A 16,264-nucleotide genomic window follows, 5' to 3' on the forward strand; every position below is an offset into this window, starting at 1 on the left:
GCAGACCTGGTCTTCTGTGGCTTTCGTTAGGAAGCTGACCCATCTATTCATCTAAAATTTCTTTGTAAATCTTAGATCCAGGATATCAGTGTGGAAACTGAAGACAACAAAGAGAAGAAATCTGCCAAGGACGCTCTGCTCTTGTGGTGCCAGATGAAGACAGCTGGGTGAGCGTGAACTCGGGGCCTGGGGCTGCTTCTCCCAGGACCAGGTTCTGCCATGGTCATCACTTAACAAGGCGTTGACTAGTATCCTTTTCACTGCTTCCAATGAGCCATCTTGTTAACTCGAAAGCTGTTGATATACTAACATTTCAGCTAGTTCTCAGAACAGAAGGAGTTCTGATGTATACTGGGGACCTGTCGTCTGCTCAGTTTCCCTCTGTTTATTAGGGAAGCCCTGGAGAGCAGTTTATCTTGAATTTTAAAACCCTGAAACCATGTTTAAGAATCACGTCCATGACATTTGTAAAAGTTGTGGGTTTTCTTGTCTCTCTAATTTCTGTTACTTTGGGAAGCTTTGTGCAGTAAACTTCAGGGTTATCTTTACACATTATCTCAGTTTCCCTTTCTTTTAGTCTTTTATTGAAATTTCAGTGAAATGATTTTTTTAGAGGACTGCGTCTTATTTATTGCTCACTGAAACTGTCCAAGCTCATAGGTACTTATTGAGAACTGGTTTTGTACCAGGGTAATTAGAAGGTACTGTCAGGACTTCTTGGAGGATAGATGTAACTATAGGGAATAGGATCAGTCAGTGATAACTATGGAAAATAAAGAGTTGTCAGGCTTAATAAGAGGATCAAGTTAGGAATGAACTTTTAATCAACCACAGATAGAAAATTATTCAGTCAGTGTTGTGCAGAGTAGCTGATTGATAAGGGAGGGGTAAGTTTCAAACATAGGGAGGTCTTTTGGGGAGCTACTTGATTTACAAAACCCCATCCAGCTCAGTGATATGGGGAAGAAAGAAAGCTGGGTGTTCGAACGGGTCATCCCAGCCATTTCCTCTCCCGAAGTGCTGGGTGAACTTGGGTCTTGGTGACTTCAGGGTTGTGGTACCTCTCTCGGGGGCAAGGAAAGCCAGTGAAGCAGGGAGGCCTCAGAGGCACCTAGGTTGTGGTCGCTTTTTTCTTAGTAAGGGTGGTGTTTTCAGTCGAGGACACAGTTCACATCTTTTCTCAGATTGAATTGCCAAGCGAAGAAAAGCCACGTGGGTGTGTATTTTATTTTTATTTCACAGCAAGTGGAAGTTGAGGCAATATTCGCTTGGACTTGATTGTCCTTATTGATATTCACTGCCTTATGTTTTCACACTGCTTACAGACTTTTAAAAAAAACACTGCATTTTGCAAAAGCACAGACCTTTATTTGGTAATTGCGTTGCCTTTCTCTTGTGCCTTGTCGGTGTTAGGTACCCCAACGTCAACATTCACAATTTCACCACTAGCTGGAGGGATGGCATGGCCTTCAACGCACTGATACACAAACACCGGTGAGTCCTTGGAAGTCACGCTAACAGTTTTGGGGGAGGATGTTGACCTCCAGTTGTAGCAGATCCGGGTGACTTTTGACAAGTCCGTTGCCTTAGATGTTGCACCACGGTGGAATTTCCTGCCTTCCACTTGAGGAAAATGGGAGAGAATGTGTGAATTCTCCCAAAACAAAGCAACAAGTTCGCCCATTCTCTTCGATTCTCTTAATAAACTTCAAGGTGTTTATTCAAAAATCGGTTTTCCTTGTTTGATGATTACATAGTACTATAGGCTTTGACTACGCTAAGGAGATTCTTTGGAGCAGTCATTGTGTCCTGTTGGTCACATGATGTGTTTTCAAGCCACAGTTTTTATTGTGTTTTGTTTCTCATAGGCCTGACCTGATAGACTTTGACAAACTGAAGAAATCCAATGCACACTACAATCTGCAGAATGCATTCAACCTGGCAGAGCAGCACCTCGGCCTCACAAAGCTGTTGGATCCCGAAGGTGAGGACTCGGGTGGTGGGAGGTGGGACCTTGGTTGGGCATCTCTAGTGCTGAGGGCTAAGTATAAAATCTGCTTTGTGTCAGTTTTATTTGTTCAGTGAGCATGCTTTGGAGATTCTCTCAGGAAGAGGAGCTTAATTTTGGTGTGGGAGTTACCTGAGAATTTGTGTAAAAGATTACATGTTAAAAGGCCTTGCAAGATGAGTATGATTTAATAAACATGTTCTCAAGGAGAGGACGTGCTAGGCAGAGGGATTTGTGTGAGCAGAGGGACCAGGAAAGAGGAGGCTGTGTTTGGGGATGAGCAGTTCATTGGGGATGGTGTTTAGAGTGGTAATAGGGAAAATACAACTGGAGAGGTAGGCGGGGGCCTGATAGGTTAACATTTTCAGATGTGGTTCAGCAGGCAGTAGGGAGTCATTGAAGGCTCTTAGCCTCTGTTCTCAAGGAAAGGAAATGCTGTAGGTTCTCCACACGCTTGTTGACTGACGTTCAGCCCATGGTGGCAAGAGCCTGGTTTGGCTCCTGTGGAGATGGGGGCGGGGGCCTCCCTAGGAGACTGGTGTCTGCTCCTGAGCAAGAAGAGCTTAGATGAGGAGGGTGCACCAGGAGCAAGTGGGTAGCAGAAGATAACACTCACAGCCCTCCTCACGGCTGGCTGCTTGGGGCCAGCACCCCAGGCTCTGCATGGAGCCCACCTCTCTCTGCTCTGCAGATCCCTGCAGTGGGACCCAAAGACTGGCTGCAGGTGACACAGAGCTGACCTGTGTGGGGCCGTCCCGTAGGTCATAGCTCCCTTGCTTAACACAATCCCAGTTGTAGGCTTTGTCTTAGTGTGAGCTCCTGTGGAGACTTTTTCTAACATAGAGAAACCTTTAAAATGTAAGAGGATTTGTTTGTAGTGCTGGAGCTTTTTAGAACCTCTCAACTGTGAGCAAATATTAGAGAGTGAAAGTTTAAAGTTCTTATAAATATAGAACAGGAAGTTGAGCTCCCCAAGGGCAGCTCAAGGTCAGGAGGCTGCAGGCAGGCTTCTTGCTATTTTCCAGTGCATCAGATTCACTGATATGTTCACTGCAGGAAGCTGAGATAAAATTATCTTTGCTCTAGCCCATTAAATGATTTCTCAACGTAAACAAAAAACTAAAATTCCTTGGGCTATGATAAATCTTTGTACTTAACCCCTGCCTTACTGTGGACAGGCATCCTTCCTGAATCCTAGCTTTGGGAAAGAACCTTTGATAAAGAACCTTTTTTTTTAATCACCAAGACAAAATTTTTAAAATAACTCACTTGTTAGTTAATCTTTCTAATGACTGCTCACTGTGAAAAGGGGGTTGATGTTTCCCAGATCACTTGAAGACAAGGAGCTAAAAAAGGCAGTTGATGTCACTTACTCTGTGGGTTTGATCTTGATTATTAGTTGTCCTCTGCTATTATTAGCTGTCCGGTGCCCCAGAGATCATCAATTAAATTACAGTTGTAAACAAGTTAAAAAGGGGTTGAGGGGAAGGTTTTGCCTGCTTGCTCGTTGCCGGTTATGTCAACATTTTGTGTTTATTAAATTGCGTACAGGGCCGTCATTTTCCCCTAGCCTCCCTCCAGTTCTCTCTACGAAGGGCCCACTTTGATGGGACCGGGCAGACACAGGAGTCCGCCTCAGCAGCCCTGGGGTGGGAACAGTAGCTGTGGCCCCCACTGCCACCAGCTGCCTCGGTGACCCTGAGCAGGGACCTTTCCTGCCCTGCACCCTGGTGGTCTCATCTTTAAGAGAAACAACCCTGCCTCACACAGGCTGCCAGAAGTGAGGTACACATGTGAACGCACATTTTAAAAGAGCCCAATCTTTTGATTATGAACCATCTGTGGCTTCTCTCCTCAGTCTGTTCCGAGCTGAGCACCTCCCTGAACATTGCCGTACCTGGAAGCCTTGCCACCTTCGTTCTTTTGCTCCCTTCCTCGATAAACATTCATTGGCCACCCTCTCTGCATAGACAGCACCCTTAAGAGGTTGGGAGGTAGGGTGGCAAAGGGCTCCCCAAGACTGTGTTCCTACCTTGGGGACTTAGTCTTGTGAGGCTAGTGAAATGTGCATAAGTAATCATAGTTCCTGGCAGAAGGCAAACTCTGTGTCCATGTAAACAGAGCCCTTATGGAACCAGAGGAGAGAGTTCCTCCAGCTGTAGGGGTCAGAAATGGCCCTGAGGAGTGGTAGCCTCTAAGCTGGACCTGGAAGGATAGGAAGACGGTGATGGGGTGGGGAAAGCCTTTTCAGGCAAAGGGTGTTTGTCAGTGAGGAGAGGGAATTTTGGGAGTTGTGGTGGTGGGAGGATGGTGGTGTGTAGGGGGAAGTGATGAATAGTCCCGTTTGGTTCAGATCTAAGGTGTCTTAGAAGAACTAGTAGAATGCCTGAAACGGAATTCTGGCACTTTAAGGAAGCCTGTAAATATTTGAAGCTGGATGGAAGGAAGGAAAGTTACAGCAATTCATGGAGAACTTGGGGGCTTAAACTTTATTTTTCAGACTGCAGGGCACTTTTGAGTAACTCAGTCTAGGAGGAGGTGTGTTCACAGCTGTGTTTCTGGAAGATCAGCTAGGGACAGTGTGTAAAGTGAATTGAGTAACAGGGAGATCCAGTGAGGAAGCCATTGTGTCAGGCCTGGTTGTGTGACCATGAGAGTCAGCCCCATGAGTGACCATGATTTCGTCATTCGTTTTCAGACTTAGTGACTAACTGGACATGGGTAACAAGGAGACAACAATGTCTGTAGACTTAGTGACTAGGGAAAAAAGTTAGAACTGAAGCACAGACCAGCTTGGTAGATGGGGGAGGTAGGGAGGTGGACCTGGTGTATCTGAGTAGTAACCACATTGCTAAGAATGCTGAGTGAATTCTTACTATGTTCTTCATTTCTGTATAGTAGTTTTACATATATTTTGTCATCTTGGTGGCCTGGGATCCTCTAGAGAAAGAATTGTGTCTATTAAGACTTTTGTGTCCTTATTGCAGTAGAAGGCATTTTGAGTATTTGTGTGGTAAAAGAGCCAGTGAGAGGGTCTCACCCTCATTAGTTAGTTAGCTGTACAATTAACACACTGATGGCAGAACTCTCAAGTGCAAAAAACAAAAGCATGAGCCTGTTCAGTGTTGAGCAGCTGTCCTGGGTTGTTCCTGCTGCCTGGGCGGCGGCACCCTGAGCAGAGCACTGAACAGAGGCTTCTCTGGGTTACAGATATCAGTGTGGACCACCCCGATGAGAAGTCCATTATCACTTACGTGGTGACCTACTACCACTACTTCTCCAAGATGAAGGCCTTGGCTGTTGAAGGAAAACGAATTGGAAAGGTGAGCTCGCACTAGTTCTGTAAGTCGTGGGACATAATCAAGGGCCATGTCTTAATGTGCTGCCGCCACGCACTCAGGCACTCAGCTGTTAGGAGATCGTGGTGGACTCGTCACACGGCAGGGAAGTGGGCAGAAGCCACTCCATCCCAAAGAGCAACAGGAAGTAGGAGTGGTGGCTAAATATTTAGGAAGGGCTTTCAGGGGGAATCTCAGACCCAGAAACATCCCTCCCCTCAGCTTTGCCAGAAAATTGAGTATTGAGAATCTGAGTTGCCTGACGTCATGGGAGTGAAAATCCCACTTACCCCACTTGGAAAGGCCTCAGTATTTTTCGTTTGGCTGATCTTCCTGCCCCTGCCATGTATTATTTCAAAACACATCAGACCAGATGACATTGTCTCCCCAGCGCAATAGAAAGGAAACGTCACAGGGATTCACAGGACAGGACCTAGCAAAATAGAGCCCTTTTTGTGTCTCTAGGAATTTTGGAGTTTAGGCATCAGGAGTCATTCAGGATCTTAAACCCTTTGCCTGGGGGTTGGGAGGTTACGAAACCAGTTGCAGTTGAGTTAAGATGTCATTGCTCACAAGTAATATCCACAATCTGAGTGCCTTTAGCAAATGGTTCCTGGAGTTTAAAAGTGCTTGTGCCAAAGCCTCCTAGACCCGTTCAAAGCCAGTCATTAAGTGTGTGTGTGCTTCCTATAGGGCTGCAGTCATGTTTCCCTCTAAGTAACAATACGATCTTGCTTTTCCATTGTTCTAACTCTTGTCTGCAGGTGCTTGACAATGCTATTGAAACAGAAAAAATGATTGAAAAGTATGAATCCCTTGCCTCCGACCTTCTGGAATGGATTGAACAAACCATCATTATTTTGAACAATCGCAAATTTGCCAACTCGCTGGTTGGGGTTCAGCAACAGCTTCAGGCATTCAACACATACCGCACTGTGGAGAAACCACCCAAGTAAGATGCAGATTGGAACATGTTACCCTTAACGTGGGAAGAGAGATCATGGCAGCCACAGACCCGTTTTCTGACTTGTGTGGTCTCCTCTCTCAGTGAATGCTTCTCAGCAGCAGCCTGTCCTGCTCCTTTTCACCTGAGCCTCTGTTGCTGAGTTGTGTTACACGTCATACCCTCTGTGAGCCCTTTCCAGTAGAAATGTGCCACTGATACCTGGGATAGATGAGAATCCCAAGAAATGGTGCAGGTCCCCGATTCCTTATCCAGAATTCTTGGGCCTAATGTGTTTCAGAGTTCCATAGTTTTTGGATTTTAGAGAAGTAGCGGGATGCATGTTATGTTGTGTACTGTAAGATTCCAGGTGAGTCTGAGGCAGTAACTCATAATCAAGCCCACCGACATATCTGTAGCAAATTGTTAATATTCACAATGTATGAATAAAGACAGTAGTTTCTTAGCAGTTCGGATCGGGTTTTACTACCCTCAAAAGTTTGATTTTTCACATATCTTTAAAATGCATAATTGTCCAGTAAGGATTGTGGGCCTTATCTCTTGCTTATTGTAGCAAAAGTCATTCCTCCTTTTCCTGAAAGCTCCACTTAGTTGTGAATTCCTGGCTGAGGTCCCTGCAACCCATTGACAGTGACAGCGGGTAGTAGTTTAAACTGATCTTTGTTGAATGCATTCAGCTGTGCTCTCTGAATGAAACAAGTTCACCATCCAGGGCTTGGGGTCTAAGTCTTGATGGAGTTGGTTAACAGAAGAATAGTATTCTGTACCCCAAAATATAAATCTCAGTCACAGCAAACAGCCACAGGAAAATCCCACAGTTGGCCCCATTTTGAGGTCAGCAATGCCCCAAAACTAGCCCACTGCGGTTTCTCTAACATGCGTTCCACATAAATCAAACCAGAGATAAATGACTTTTAAAACGGTGTGGCTGCATAAAGTTTTTTTTTCCTCCAGAAGCAAATGAATTTTTCCCCTTTGAAGGAACAAAATAGAGTAGATAATCTTAATGGCTGGTTTTCTCTGCTTAGATTTACTGAGAAGGGGAACTTGGAAGTCCTGCTTTTCACTATTCAGAGCAAGATGAGGGCCAATAACCAGAAGGTCTACATGCCCCGGGAGGGGAAGCTCATCTCTGATATTAACAAGGTAAAATGGATCCGTCTGGTGTCCCGGGAGGGCCAGACTTTCAGGTTCTTTCACTGGGTCTTGACTGCTAAGTGATTTTGAAAGGCTCCTTCCTGTCCTGCCACATTGATAAGTGGCACCTGTTGCTCAGGCAATGTGGAGGGTCGGGGGAGTGCTTGCGGTGGACCAGCCTGTCAGAGGTTTGGTGGGGGATGTTAGATTTTATCAAACCTGTCTTGGTTCAGCCTGTTTATCTTGTTACTCAGGTACACAATCAATTTACCTCTCATCTGTCTGAGGCATTTGACTCAAAACATCTTTAAATTGAAGATGGGAGAACTCAAAGTCTTACTTCATGTATCTGGAATCTCCCTAGAGATTGGGGTTTAGGATTTGGGCTCCTTCCATTAAAGAAGCTGTCAAAAATTTTTTGTTACCATGCTTATTATGTCTGCAATTATAAAATTTCACAGTGAGCATTATTCCCAAGTAGAAATTTAAAAAATCTAAAACTGTGGTCAGTTGTTCACATTTAGATTCTTTTCAGTGGAAATTTTTTAATACGAAGTAAGATATATTTCATAGGAATGAATTTATTTGTTGATGAGAATTTTGAAAAAAATACTCCTGAATTAAAAACAAGTGACTCAGGGTGATGTAGATGAGAGATTCATAATATGATTTCTTCGGAAAGATTATTTATCTTTTTTTTATGCTCAGAACCATTGAAAATACTTTGTTTCCTCACAATTAAAGTAAGAGATTTGTAACTTAGTTACATTGCTCCATATGCACACCATTTTGTTTCCCAGATGCAACACAGAATCTTTAGATTTAGATTGGGGAGAGTGTTCCCATGGGACTCAACTGAGAGAAAAGGGAGTTTTTTCCCAAGGCTTGAGTCACTGAGGATGGAAATGAGATTTCCCTTTTAAGTTCTCGGGTAGTTCTGAGAAGCACTGGCTGTTAACCGCAGCCAAGGACGGTTCCTTGAACACTGCAGGAAACTGTTCTCTTTCACTTCCACAGGCCTGGGAAAGACTGGAAAAAGCGGAGCACGAGCGAGAACTGGCCCTGCGGAACGAGCTCATTAGACAGGAGAAACTGGAACAGCTCGCCCGCAGATTCGACCGCAAGGCAGCTATGAGAGAGACCTGGCTGAGCGAGAACCAGCGTCTGGTGTCTCAGGTCCTACTCTAGAACAGCATTCGAGAAATTGCTGCCTGGGTGGCCTAGAACCTAGACCGTACCCAGGGGCCTTAGGGCAGCTGTTAGTTAACACCCAGTGTTCTGAAGCAGCTGTTAAGCCATCTCACCACTTCTCATGAAGAGGATGTTTATAATTTCCAATATACTTTCTCTTCTATTTAGCTAATGTTTCATAGATCTGGAAGTAGCTTAAACAGAGTTTGTTTAGAGCCAGTGAGTGTGTGTAAAACATTCACATTTCTGTAGCTTTTAAGCATTTCCCTCTTTCCCCAAGTCTTTGGCCAGCTTACCCCTTGAAGGCAGGTAGACTGGTCATGAAATAAATAAATGACTTCTTTCCTGTTTGGCTTAACATAGCCATCACCTCCTCCTGTCTCATAAGTCAGATGCTACATACGAACCATGCCCTTCTGCAAAGTGAGAAGTTGCTGGTTTGCTTTGGGGATGACATCTGAGCTCAGGCACAGTCCTCAGGCCCCAGGGAAGGCAGAGACCAGTGGGAGCTGGGACTCGGAGGTTGATGTTTGGCTTTGGGACTACCAAAGATTAAGGGGTGTGCTCGGGGCTCCACTTCCATTCTCTGTTTCTTTGTTCCAGTTGAATGGCTTCTGAATTTGTACTTCTTTTCATTCCCTTTTCTCTTAGGACAACTTTGGATTTGACCTTCCCGCAGTCGAGGCCGCCACGAAAAAGCATGAGGCCATAGAGACGGACATTGCCGCGTATGAGGAGCGCGTGCAGGCCGTGGTGGCCGTGGCCAGGGAGCTGGAGGCGGAGAACTACCACGATATCAAGCGCATCACAGCAAGGAAGGACAACGTCATCCGGCTCTGGGAGTACCTGCTGGAGCTGCTCCGGGCCCGCAGGCAGCGTCTCGAGATGAACCTGGGGCTGCAGAAAATATTCCAGGAAATGCTCTACATCATGGACTGGATGGATGAAATGAAGGTAAAGCTGGGCCGAGTGGAGGCCAGAGCTAATCCAGTCAGGCCTCTCTTTTCTGGGACCCACCCACTAACCCCCCAACATTCATCTGCGCCCCTGGTCTAACTGCCACTGACAGCCAGAGAAGACCCACGTCCCCCGCCAGGAAGGTTGTTAGCTCACGAGGTAAATGAGATGTGAAGCGTGAAGAAGTTGTAACGACGACCAGCTCCATAGCTGGAGGTCTGCTGCTGTGATGCAGATCTAATTTAGATATAATTCATGCTGGGAAAATCAATCAAATTGTGGTTTTCCTGTGGTTTTAATTCTTCAGAGTTGAGCTAGTTTCCCATCTCACTGATCTGGGTGAGTGGCTCTGCTTTGGGGAGGGGTCCAGGCAAGTGGTGTGGGGAAATGGAAGAGTAGCAGGCAGTTTGGACAGAACGCAGCCCGGGAACCAGGCAGCCAGGTTCCAAATCTCTGTGAGCCTCCCTCCCTCACCTGTACGTGGAGCATGTACCTACTGTCTGCCTCATCTGGTTACAGCGAGGAGTAAGTGTGAGCTGTGTGCACACGTCACAGGATGGGGCTGGTGTGTGCATTCCATTCCTGACAGCTCTGAGCGCAGAGTTCCCAGCTTTCTCCAGCCCCTGCAGGAAGAGACTTGCATGGTGCCATAGTCCTGAGCCTGTCCACGTCCTCTGATGCAGGCCTCTGATGAAAGCTCACCCGTGTCCAGCAGTTCCCCTGCTGGAAACCTCGCAGCCAGGACAGAACAGGGCAGTTTGCAGGCCGCACCCTGAAGCCTTCTTTATCTCAGCACACCATGTTCCCAAGCTTGACCTCATGCAACAGATTTCCTTCCTGGGATGTAAGCCGTGGTCTTTGGCTTACCTCTTGAACCATTCCTGGCAGGAGACAGAGGTGGAAGGTCACCTGATACCATCAGTTTTCCCTCTTATTGTCCCAGATTTATGATGTTCTCATATATGGTCTATCTTGATCTCTTAAAATAGAAATTTTCATAAAATCTAGTAGAGAGCTGCTTTTCATTTTAGAAATCACGATGCACTTTATAATTCAGATTGGGCCAGAGATTCCTCAGAAATAAAAATAAAGTAGAAATTCCATCTGGAGAAGATGTATGATGAGACCTCCAAACTGGGCCGATGGAAGAAATAAAAGAAAATGTTAGTGAGTTCAAACTTCCACCAAAGGTGTTGCTCAGGACTCCCTAAACATGACAGTCACCTGACCCTGTTCTTACTTGGTTAGAGATGTGGTTTATAAGCTTTTCAAATAGATTTCTTCTCCCATTGACTATGTAAGTTTTGCAGAGGCATACCAATGAGCTCTCAGGTGAGGAGCGCGTCCAGTTAAGGTGTCAGCAACTTCTTTGAGATTTGTTTAAACTTTGACATGAAACAGCTCTATTACCTTTATCTTATCTTCTCTTTTTTTTTAAATTGAGTTATAGTCATTTTACAATGTTGTGTCAAATTCCAGTGTAGAGCACAAGTTTTCAGTTATACATAAACATACATATATTCATTGTCACATTTTTTTTTTGCTGTGAGCTACCACAAAATCTTAAATATATGTCCCTGTGCTATACAGTATAATCTTGTTTATCTATTCCACATTTTGAAATCCCAGTCTGTCCCTTCCCACCCCCCGCCCCCTAGGCAACTGCAAGTTTGTGTTTTATGTCTATGAGTCTGTTACTGTTTTGTATAGCTTATCTTCTGGAACAGCTGTTACTGTAGCAGTTTCTTCTTGGAGACTCAGTTTATATTTCTTACTGGTTCCCCCTTCCTTTTTTTTCCCCCCGTTTTGTACTTTTTAGTATAGGTTTGTCTTGCTTATTCCAAGGTAGACAATCATTAGTTTATTATGTCTCTCCTGCTGCCGGCATTGGGGTTTGTTTTGCCCTGGTTTGCTCTCCATCACCTTCCCCTAAAAATACGGGGAGGCTGTCTGGCCAGAGGGAGGGTGCAGGTCGGTTGTTGGCTCCCATCCCATCCAGAGAATAGGAGACACTGAAGTGAGGGTTGTATCCATGGGCACCTTTTCTGTTGCCTCTTGTGTGCAGGTGCTATTACTGTCTCAAGACTACGGCAAACACTTGCTCGGCGTGGAAGACCTGTTACAGAAGCACGCCCTGGTTGAAGCGGACATTGGCATCCAGGCAGAACGGGTGAGAGGTGTCAATGCCTCTGCCCAGAAGTTTGCAACAGATGGGGAAGGTAAGGATGGACTGTTTGAGATATTAACAGCCTCATCACCAGAGATCTGTTTGAGAGAAGTAGATGGGGCCTTTGAAGAGACTGTGGGTTCCCAGAGGGCCATGTCCTGGGTATAATGAGATGCAGTAGGGTGGTCTTCTGAATGATTTTACTCTATCTTGCTTTTCTGAAATGAATCTGTCTTTACCTTAAATACTCGAATGCTGCTTGGGTTTGAGTGGCTTGGTTTTGGGGAGTGAAACTGGCCAGACCACACCCTATGCTCACCCACAACCAGTGTGGTTGCTCAGACATCTCATGGTTTTCATACCTCTGGTTGTACGTATCTTTGTTTAAAGGATGTTTTAAAGGATTTGGTTTTGTCCTATTTTAGAAACAGTTAAACGCAGCTGTCTTCTTTCTTACAGTTTGTGAGTTTTTTTGGTTCCTAAGTGATCCAAAAAAATAATAATATTTGAGGCAAAACAACAACAACAAAAACCACCTACCATTACCCCTCCCTCCTCTTCCAAACACAATCCTAGAAGGTGCTCCGTTACCCCATAGCGTGGCCCTGCACTTAGAGTGAACTGGTAATCTAGTAGGAAGAGCGGGGGGGTGTAGATTACTGCCTGCAGACGTGCAGGAGCCTGGGCTGAACACCATCACCCATGTGCCTGCCTTGGCGTTAAACAGGTTACAAGCCCTGCGACCCCCAGGTGATCCGAGACCGCGTGGCCCACATGGAGTTCTGTTACCAAGAGCTTTGCCAGCTAGCGGCCGAGCGCCGGGCCCGCCTGGAGGAGTCCCGTCGCCTGTGGAAGTTCTTCTGGGAGATGGCGGAGGAGGAAGGCTGGATCCGGGAGAAGGAGAAGATCCTGTCCTCCGACGACTATGGCAAGGACCTCACCAGCGTCGTGCGCCTGCTCAGCAAGCACCGGGCGTTCGAGGACGAGATGAGCGGCCGCAGCGGCCACTTCGAGCAGGCCATCAAGGAGGGCGAAGACATGATTGCTGAGGAGCACTTCGGGTCGGAGAAGATCCGGGAGCGGATCGCCTACATCCGGGAGCAGTGGGCCCACCTGGAGCAGCTCTCGGCCATCCGCAAGAAGCGCCTGGAGGAGGCCTCGCTGCTGCACCAGTTCCAGGCGGACGCCGATGACATCGACGCCTGGATGCTGGACATCCTCAAGATCGTCTCCAGCAACGACGTGGGCCACGATGAATACTCCACCCAGTCTCTGGTCAAGAAGCACAAGGATGTGGCTGAGGAGATCACCAACTACCGGCCTACCATCGACTCACTGCACGAGCAGGCCGGCGCCCTCCCCCAGGAGCACGCTGAGTCTCCCGATGTGCAGGGCCGTCTGGCAGGCATCGAGGAACGCTACAAGGAGGTGGCCGAGCTGACACGGCTGAGGAAGCAGGCGCTGCAGGACACCCTGGCCCTGTACAAGATGTTCAGCGAGGCCGACGCCTGTGAGCTCTGGATCGATGAGAAGGAGCAGTGGCTCAACAACATGCAGATCCCAGAGAAGCTGGAGGACCTGGAGGTCATCCAGCACAGGTGAGCGGGGTGCGACAGGGACGCTGCAGGGAGCTGGCCTGTCCACCCCTCGTGACCACTGGCAACTGAGGAGGTGACCGCCCTGTCGAATTGCCTTTGCAGATTCGAGAGCCTGGAACCAGAAATGAACAACCAGGCTTCCCGGGTCGCGGTGGTGAACCAGATCGCACGGCAGCTGATGCACAGTGGCCACCCGAGCGAGAAGGAGATCAAGGCCCAGCAGGACAAGCTCAACACGAGGTGAGCAGGAGGCCAGAGGCATGCCGGCTCCCTGTGCACCCAGCTGGCTAGGGGTGGGGTGGTGATGTCACTTGCTGAGCTTCACAGTCAGGAATTTCCTGCCCAGGGTCACTGGCATCGTGGCGCTGATGTCATGGCATTGGCATCTGCCTTTTGATGGACCCTGGTTTTACAAGAAGTGCCTCTGGGGTGACATTGTTGGGGCAGCCCCTCACCACGTGGGATGCAAGGGCCTGGGTGAGACCCCTGGTGGATCACAGCATCAGCGTGGCACCTGTGCTATCCCTTTTAAAATAATTTCTGGGCCAGGGTTTTAGCCTGTTAGAGAGGTAATTGGCCAATGAAAGTCCTGATTATCAACATAGACCTTTGTCCTGGCCTTATCTTTCTGTTGAATAAACACATTTGAGTAGGTCGTGGTGGCAAGCTGGCCTGGGTTCTGAAGGTGACAGTCAGCCTTTGGGTGTGGAGTATGTTCACAGGGTGCAGCTCAGGGATAAGTAAAATATGCATGTAAATGAGTTAGGGGACCCTTTGGGGGAAAGATGTGTTATCACTGCTCACTTTGCAGCTCTTTTACAAGTCCCTCTTTGTGTCAGACTTTTCCAGATTATATTGTGTCCCTGAGCAGTTTCGGTGATGATATTTGGTGTCCATTCATTGAGGGAGATGATTTTCCAAAGACACGTAGTCAAAGTTGAGATGGAGGGGAGAAAATTGCAGCTTTGACCATCACTGTTAATGTCAGTGTCTGGCTCTGAACTTCTGGCCTCTCTCACACTGCTCTCTCTGCCGCCCCTGCACCCACAGGTGGAGTCAGTTCAGGGAGCTGGTGGACCGGAAGAAGGATGCTCTCCTGTCTGCCCTGAGCATCCAGAACTACCATCTTGAGTGCAACGAAACCAAATCCTGGATTCGGGAGAAGACCAAAGTTATCGAATCCACTCAGGACCTGGGCAACGACCTGGCTGGTGTCATGGCCCTGCAGCGCAAGCTGACTGGCATGGAGCGGGACCTGGTGGCCATCGAGGCGAAGCTGAGCGACCTGCAGAAGGAGGCCGAGAAGCTGGAATCCGAGCACCCCGACCAGGCCCAAGCCATCCTGTCTCGGCTGGCCGAGATCAGCGACGTGTGGGAAGAGATGAAGACCACGCTGAAGAACCGCGAGGCCTCCCTGGGCGAGGCCAGCAAGCTGCAGCAGTTCCTGCGGGACCTGGACGACTTCCAGTCCTGGCTCTCCAGGACCCAGACGGCCATTGCCTCGGAGGACATGCCCAACACCCTGACTGAGGCCGAGAAGCTCCTGACGCAGCACGAAAACATCAAAAACGAGATCGACAACTACGAGGAGGACTACCAGAAGATGAGGGACATGGGTGAGATGGTCACCCAGGGCCAGACCGACGCCCAGTACATGTTCCTGCGGCAGCGGCTGCAGGCGCTGGACACCGGCTGGAACGAGCTTCACAAGATGTGGGAGAACAGGCAGAACCTCCTCTCCCAGTCCCACGCCTACCAGCAGTTCCTGCGGGACACGAAGCAGGCTGAAGCCTTTCTTAACAACCAGGTAAAGCATCCCCGCCACCTCCCTGTGGGAGCAGCCTCCCTGCCTTCGGAAATGTTGCCAACGGGGCCGCCAGTTTAAACTTCACCATGTGCAATCAGAAGAGTAACTGAGAGACATTAGTTTCTCCTGCCTTCTAAGGCACTGAAACCAGTGACAGTGTAGGGGTCAGGAGCTGAAGGTTCCTGCAGGGGCTTTCTTACCTTGCGAAGTACAGTTCTGTTGTCGAGGACCTCTTCAGTTCACAGTATGTCCACGTAGTGGCTCATGCAATTGGTAATGTTCTGTTACATTATTCATCTCCTCTAAAACGTACAGTGAGGTGTTTTTTGGGGGGTTTTTTTGTTTGTTTTTTACCCCCTGAATGGCTGTCTTCCATGCTCAGGGACTTCTCCTGATGACAATGACACAAGGCAGAGATCAGAGAGAGAAAAAGAGCTGAGGTTGACCACCAACATCCTGATGGTTAATCTCTCTTAAAAGATGGAGTTTGAAGGGCCTGTTGCTATTGCCTTATGAGCCCATGAGTGAACTCTTGTGGCTGATGCACAAACCTTTGTTTACTTCCCTCACTCACTTTGGGAAGAAGTTTAGAGCATTTAACCACTTACAGTATTGCACAGGATTTTTTTTCCCTCCCAACTGTATGTCATCTGACTCCATAATTTCATTTAAGTGTAACAAAGCAAATGTGTTGCCACATATGTTGAAAACGTAGGGTGTAGGAAAGAGTGCTTTTGTCTTTCCGGAAGTGAGTTGTGTTTCATGATGTCTCATTTTGCTATAACTTTGTTTTCCCCTTTTTAAATAAGGAATATGTTTTGGCCCATACTGAAATGCCCACCACTTTGGAAGGGGCTGAAGCAGCTATTAAGAAACAGGAGGACTTCATGACCACCATGGATGCCAATGAGGAGAAGATCAACGCAGTTGTGGAGACTGGCCGGAGGCTGGTGAGCGATGGGAACATCAACTCAGACCGCATCCAGGAGAAGGTGGACTCTATCGATGACAGGTATGGTGCCCTGAGGTTCTTAAGGGAGTTGTCCACCCTGGGAGTCTATAACATCTGAATCACTGGCCACAGTCCTTGGGGCTGT

General features: G+C 47.6%; 1 protein-coding gene across 6 annotated transcripts in view; it reads left to right on the forward strand.

Annotated features, from left to right (window-relative positions):
- SPTBN1 (spectrin beta, non-erythrocytic 1) overlaps positions 1 to 16,264 on the forward strand; it is a 184,551-nt gene that overhangs the window by 132,309 nt on the left and 35,978 nt on the right. For all 6 annotated transcript variants that reach the window (XM_074341141.1, XM_074341142.1, XM_074341137.1 and 3 more), the window contains 13 exons: positions 76 to 167; positions 1,414 to 1,494; positions 1,869 to 1,984; positions 5,219 to 5,331; positions 6,111 to 6,298; positions 7,339 to 7,456; positions 8,465 to 8,623; positions 9,290 to 9,592; positions 11,661 to 11,814; positions 12,490 to 13,360; positions 13,463 to 13,600; positions 14,411 to 15,167; positions 15,977 to 16,179. In XM_074341141.1, coding sequence (XP_074197242.1) covers positions 76 to 167; positions 1,414 to 1,494; positions 1,869 to 1,984; positions 5,219 to 5,331; positions 6,111 to 6,298; positions 7,339 to 7,456; positions 8,465 to 8,623; positions 9,290 to 9,592; positions 11,661 to 11,814; positions 12,490 to 13,360; positions 13,463 to 13,600; positions 14,411 to 15,167; positions 15,977 to 16,179 — 3,293 coding nt within the window. The remainder of the gene's footprint in view (positions 1 to 75; positions 168 to 1,413; positions 1,495 to 1,868; positions 1,985 to 5,218; positions 5,332 to 6,110; positions 6,299 to 7,338; positions 7,457 to 8,464; positions 8,624 to 9,289; positions 9,593 to 11,660; positions 11,815 to 12,489; positions 13,361 to 13,462; positions 13,601 to 14,410; positions 15,168 to 15,976; positions 16,180 to 16,264) is intronic.

Source organism: Camelus bactrianus, chromosome 15 (assembly GCF_048773025.1).
Source record: "Camelus bactrianus isolate YW-2024 breed Bactrian camel chromosome 15, ASM4877302v1, whole genome shotgun sequence".
NCBI lineage: Eukaryota > Metazoa > Chordata > Mammalia > Artiodactyla > Camelidae > Camelus > Camelus bactrianus.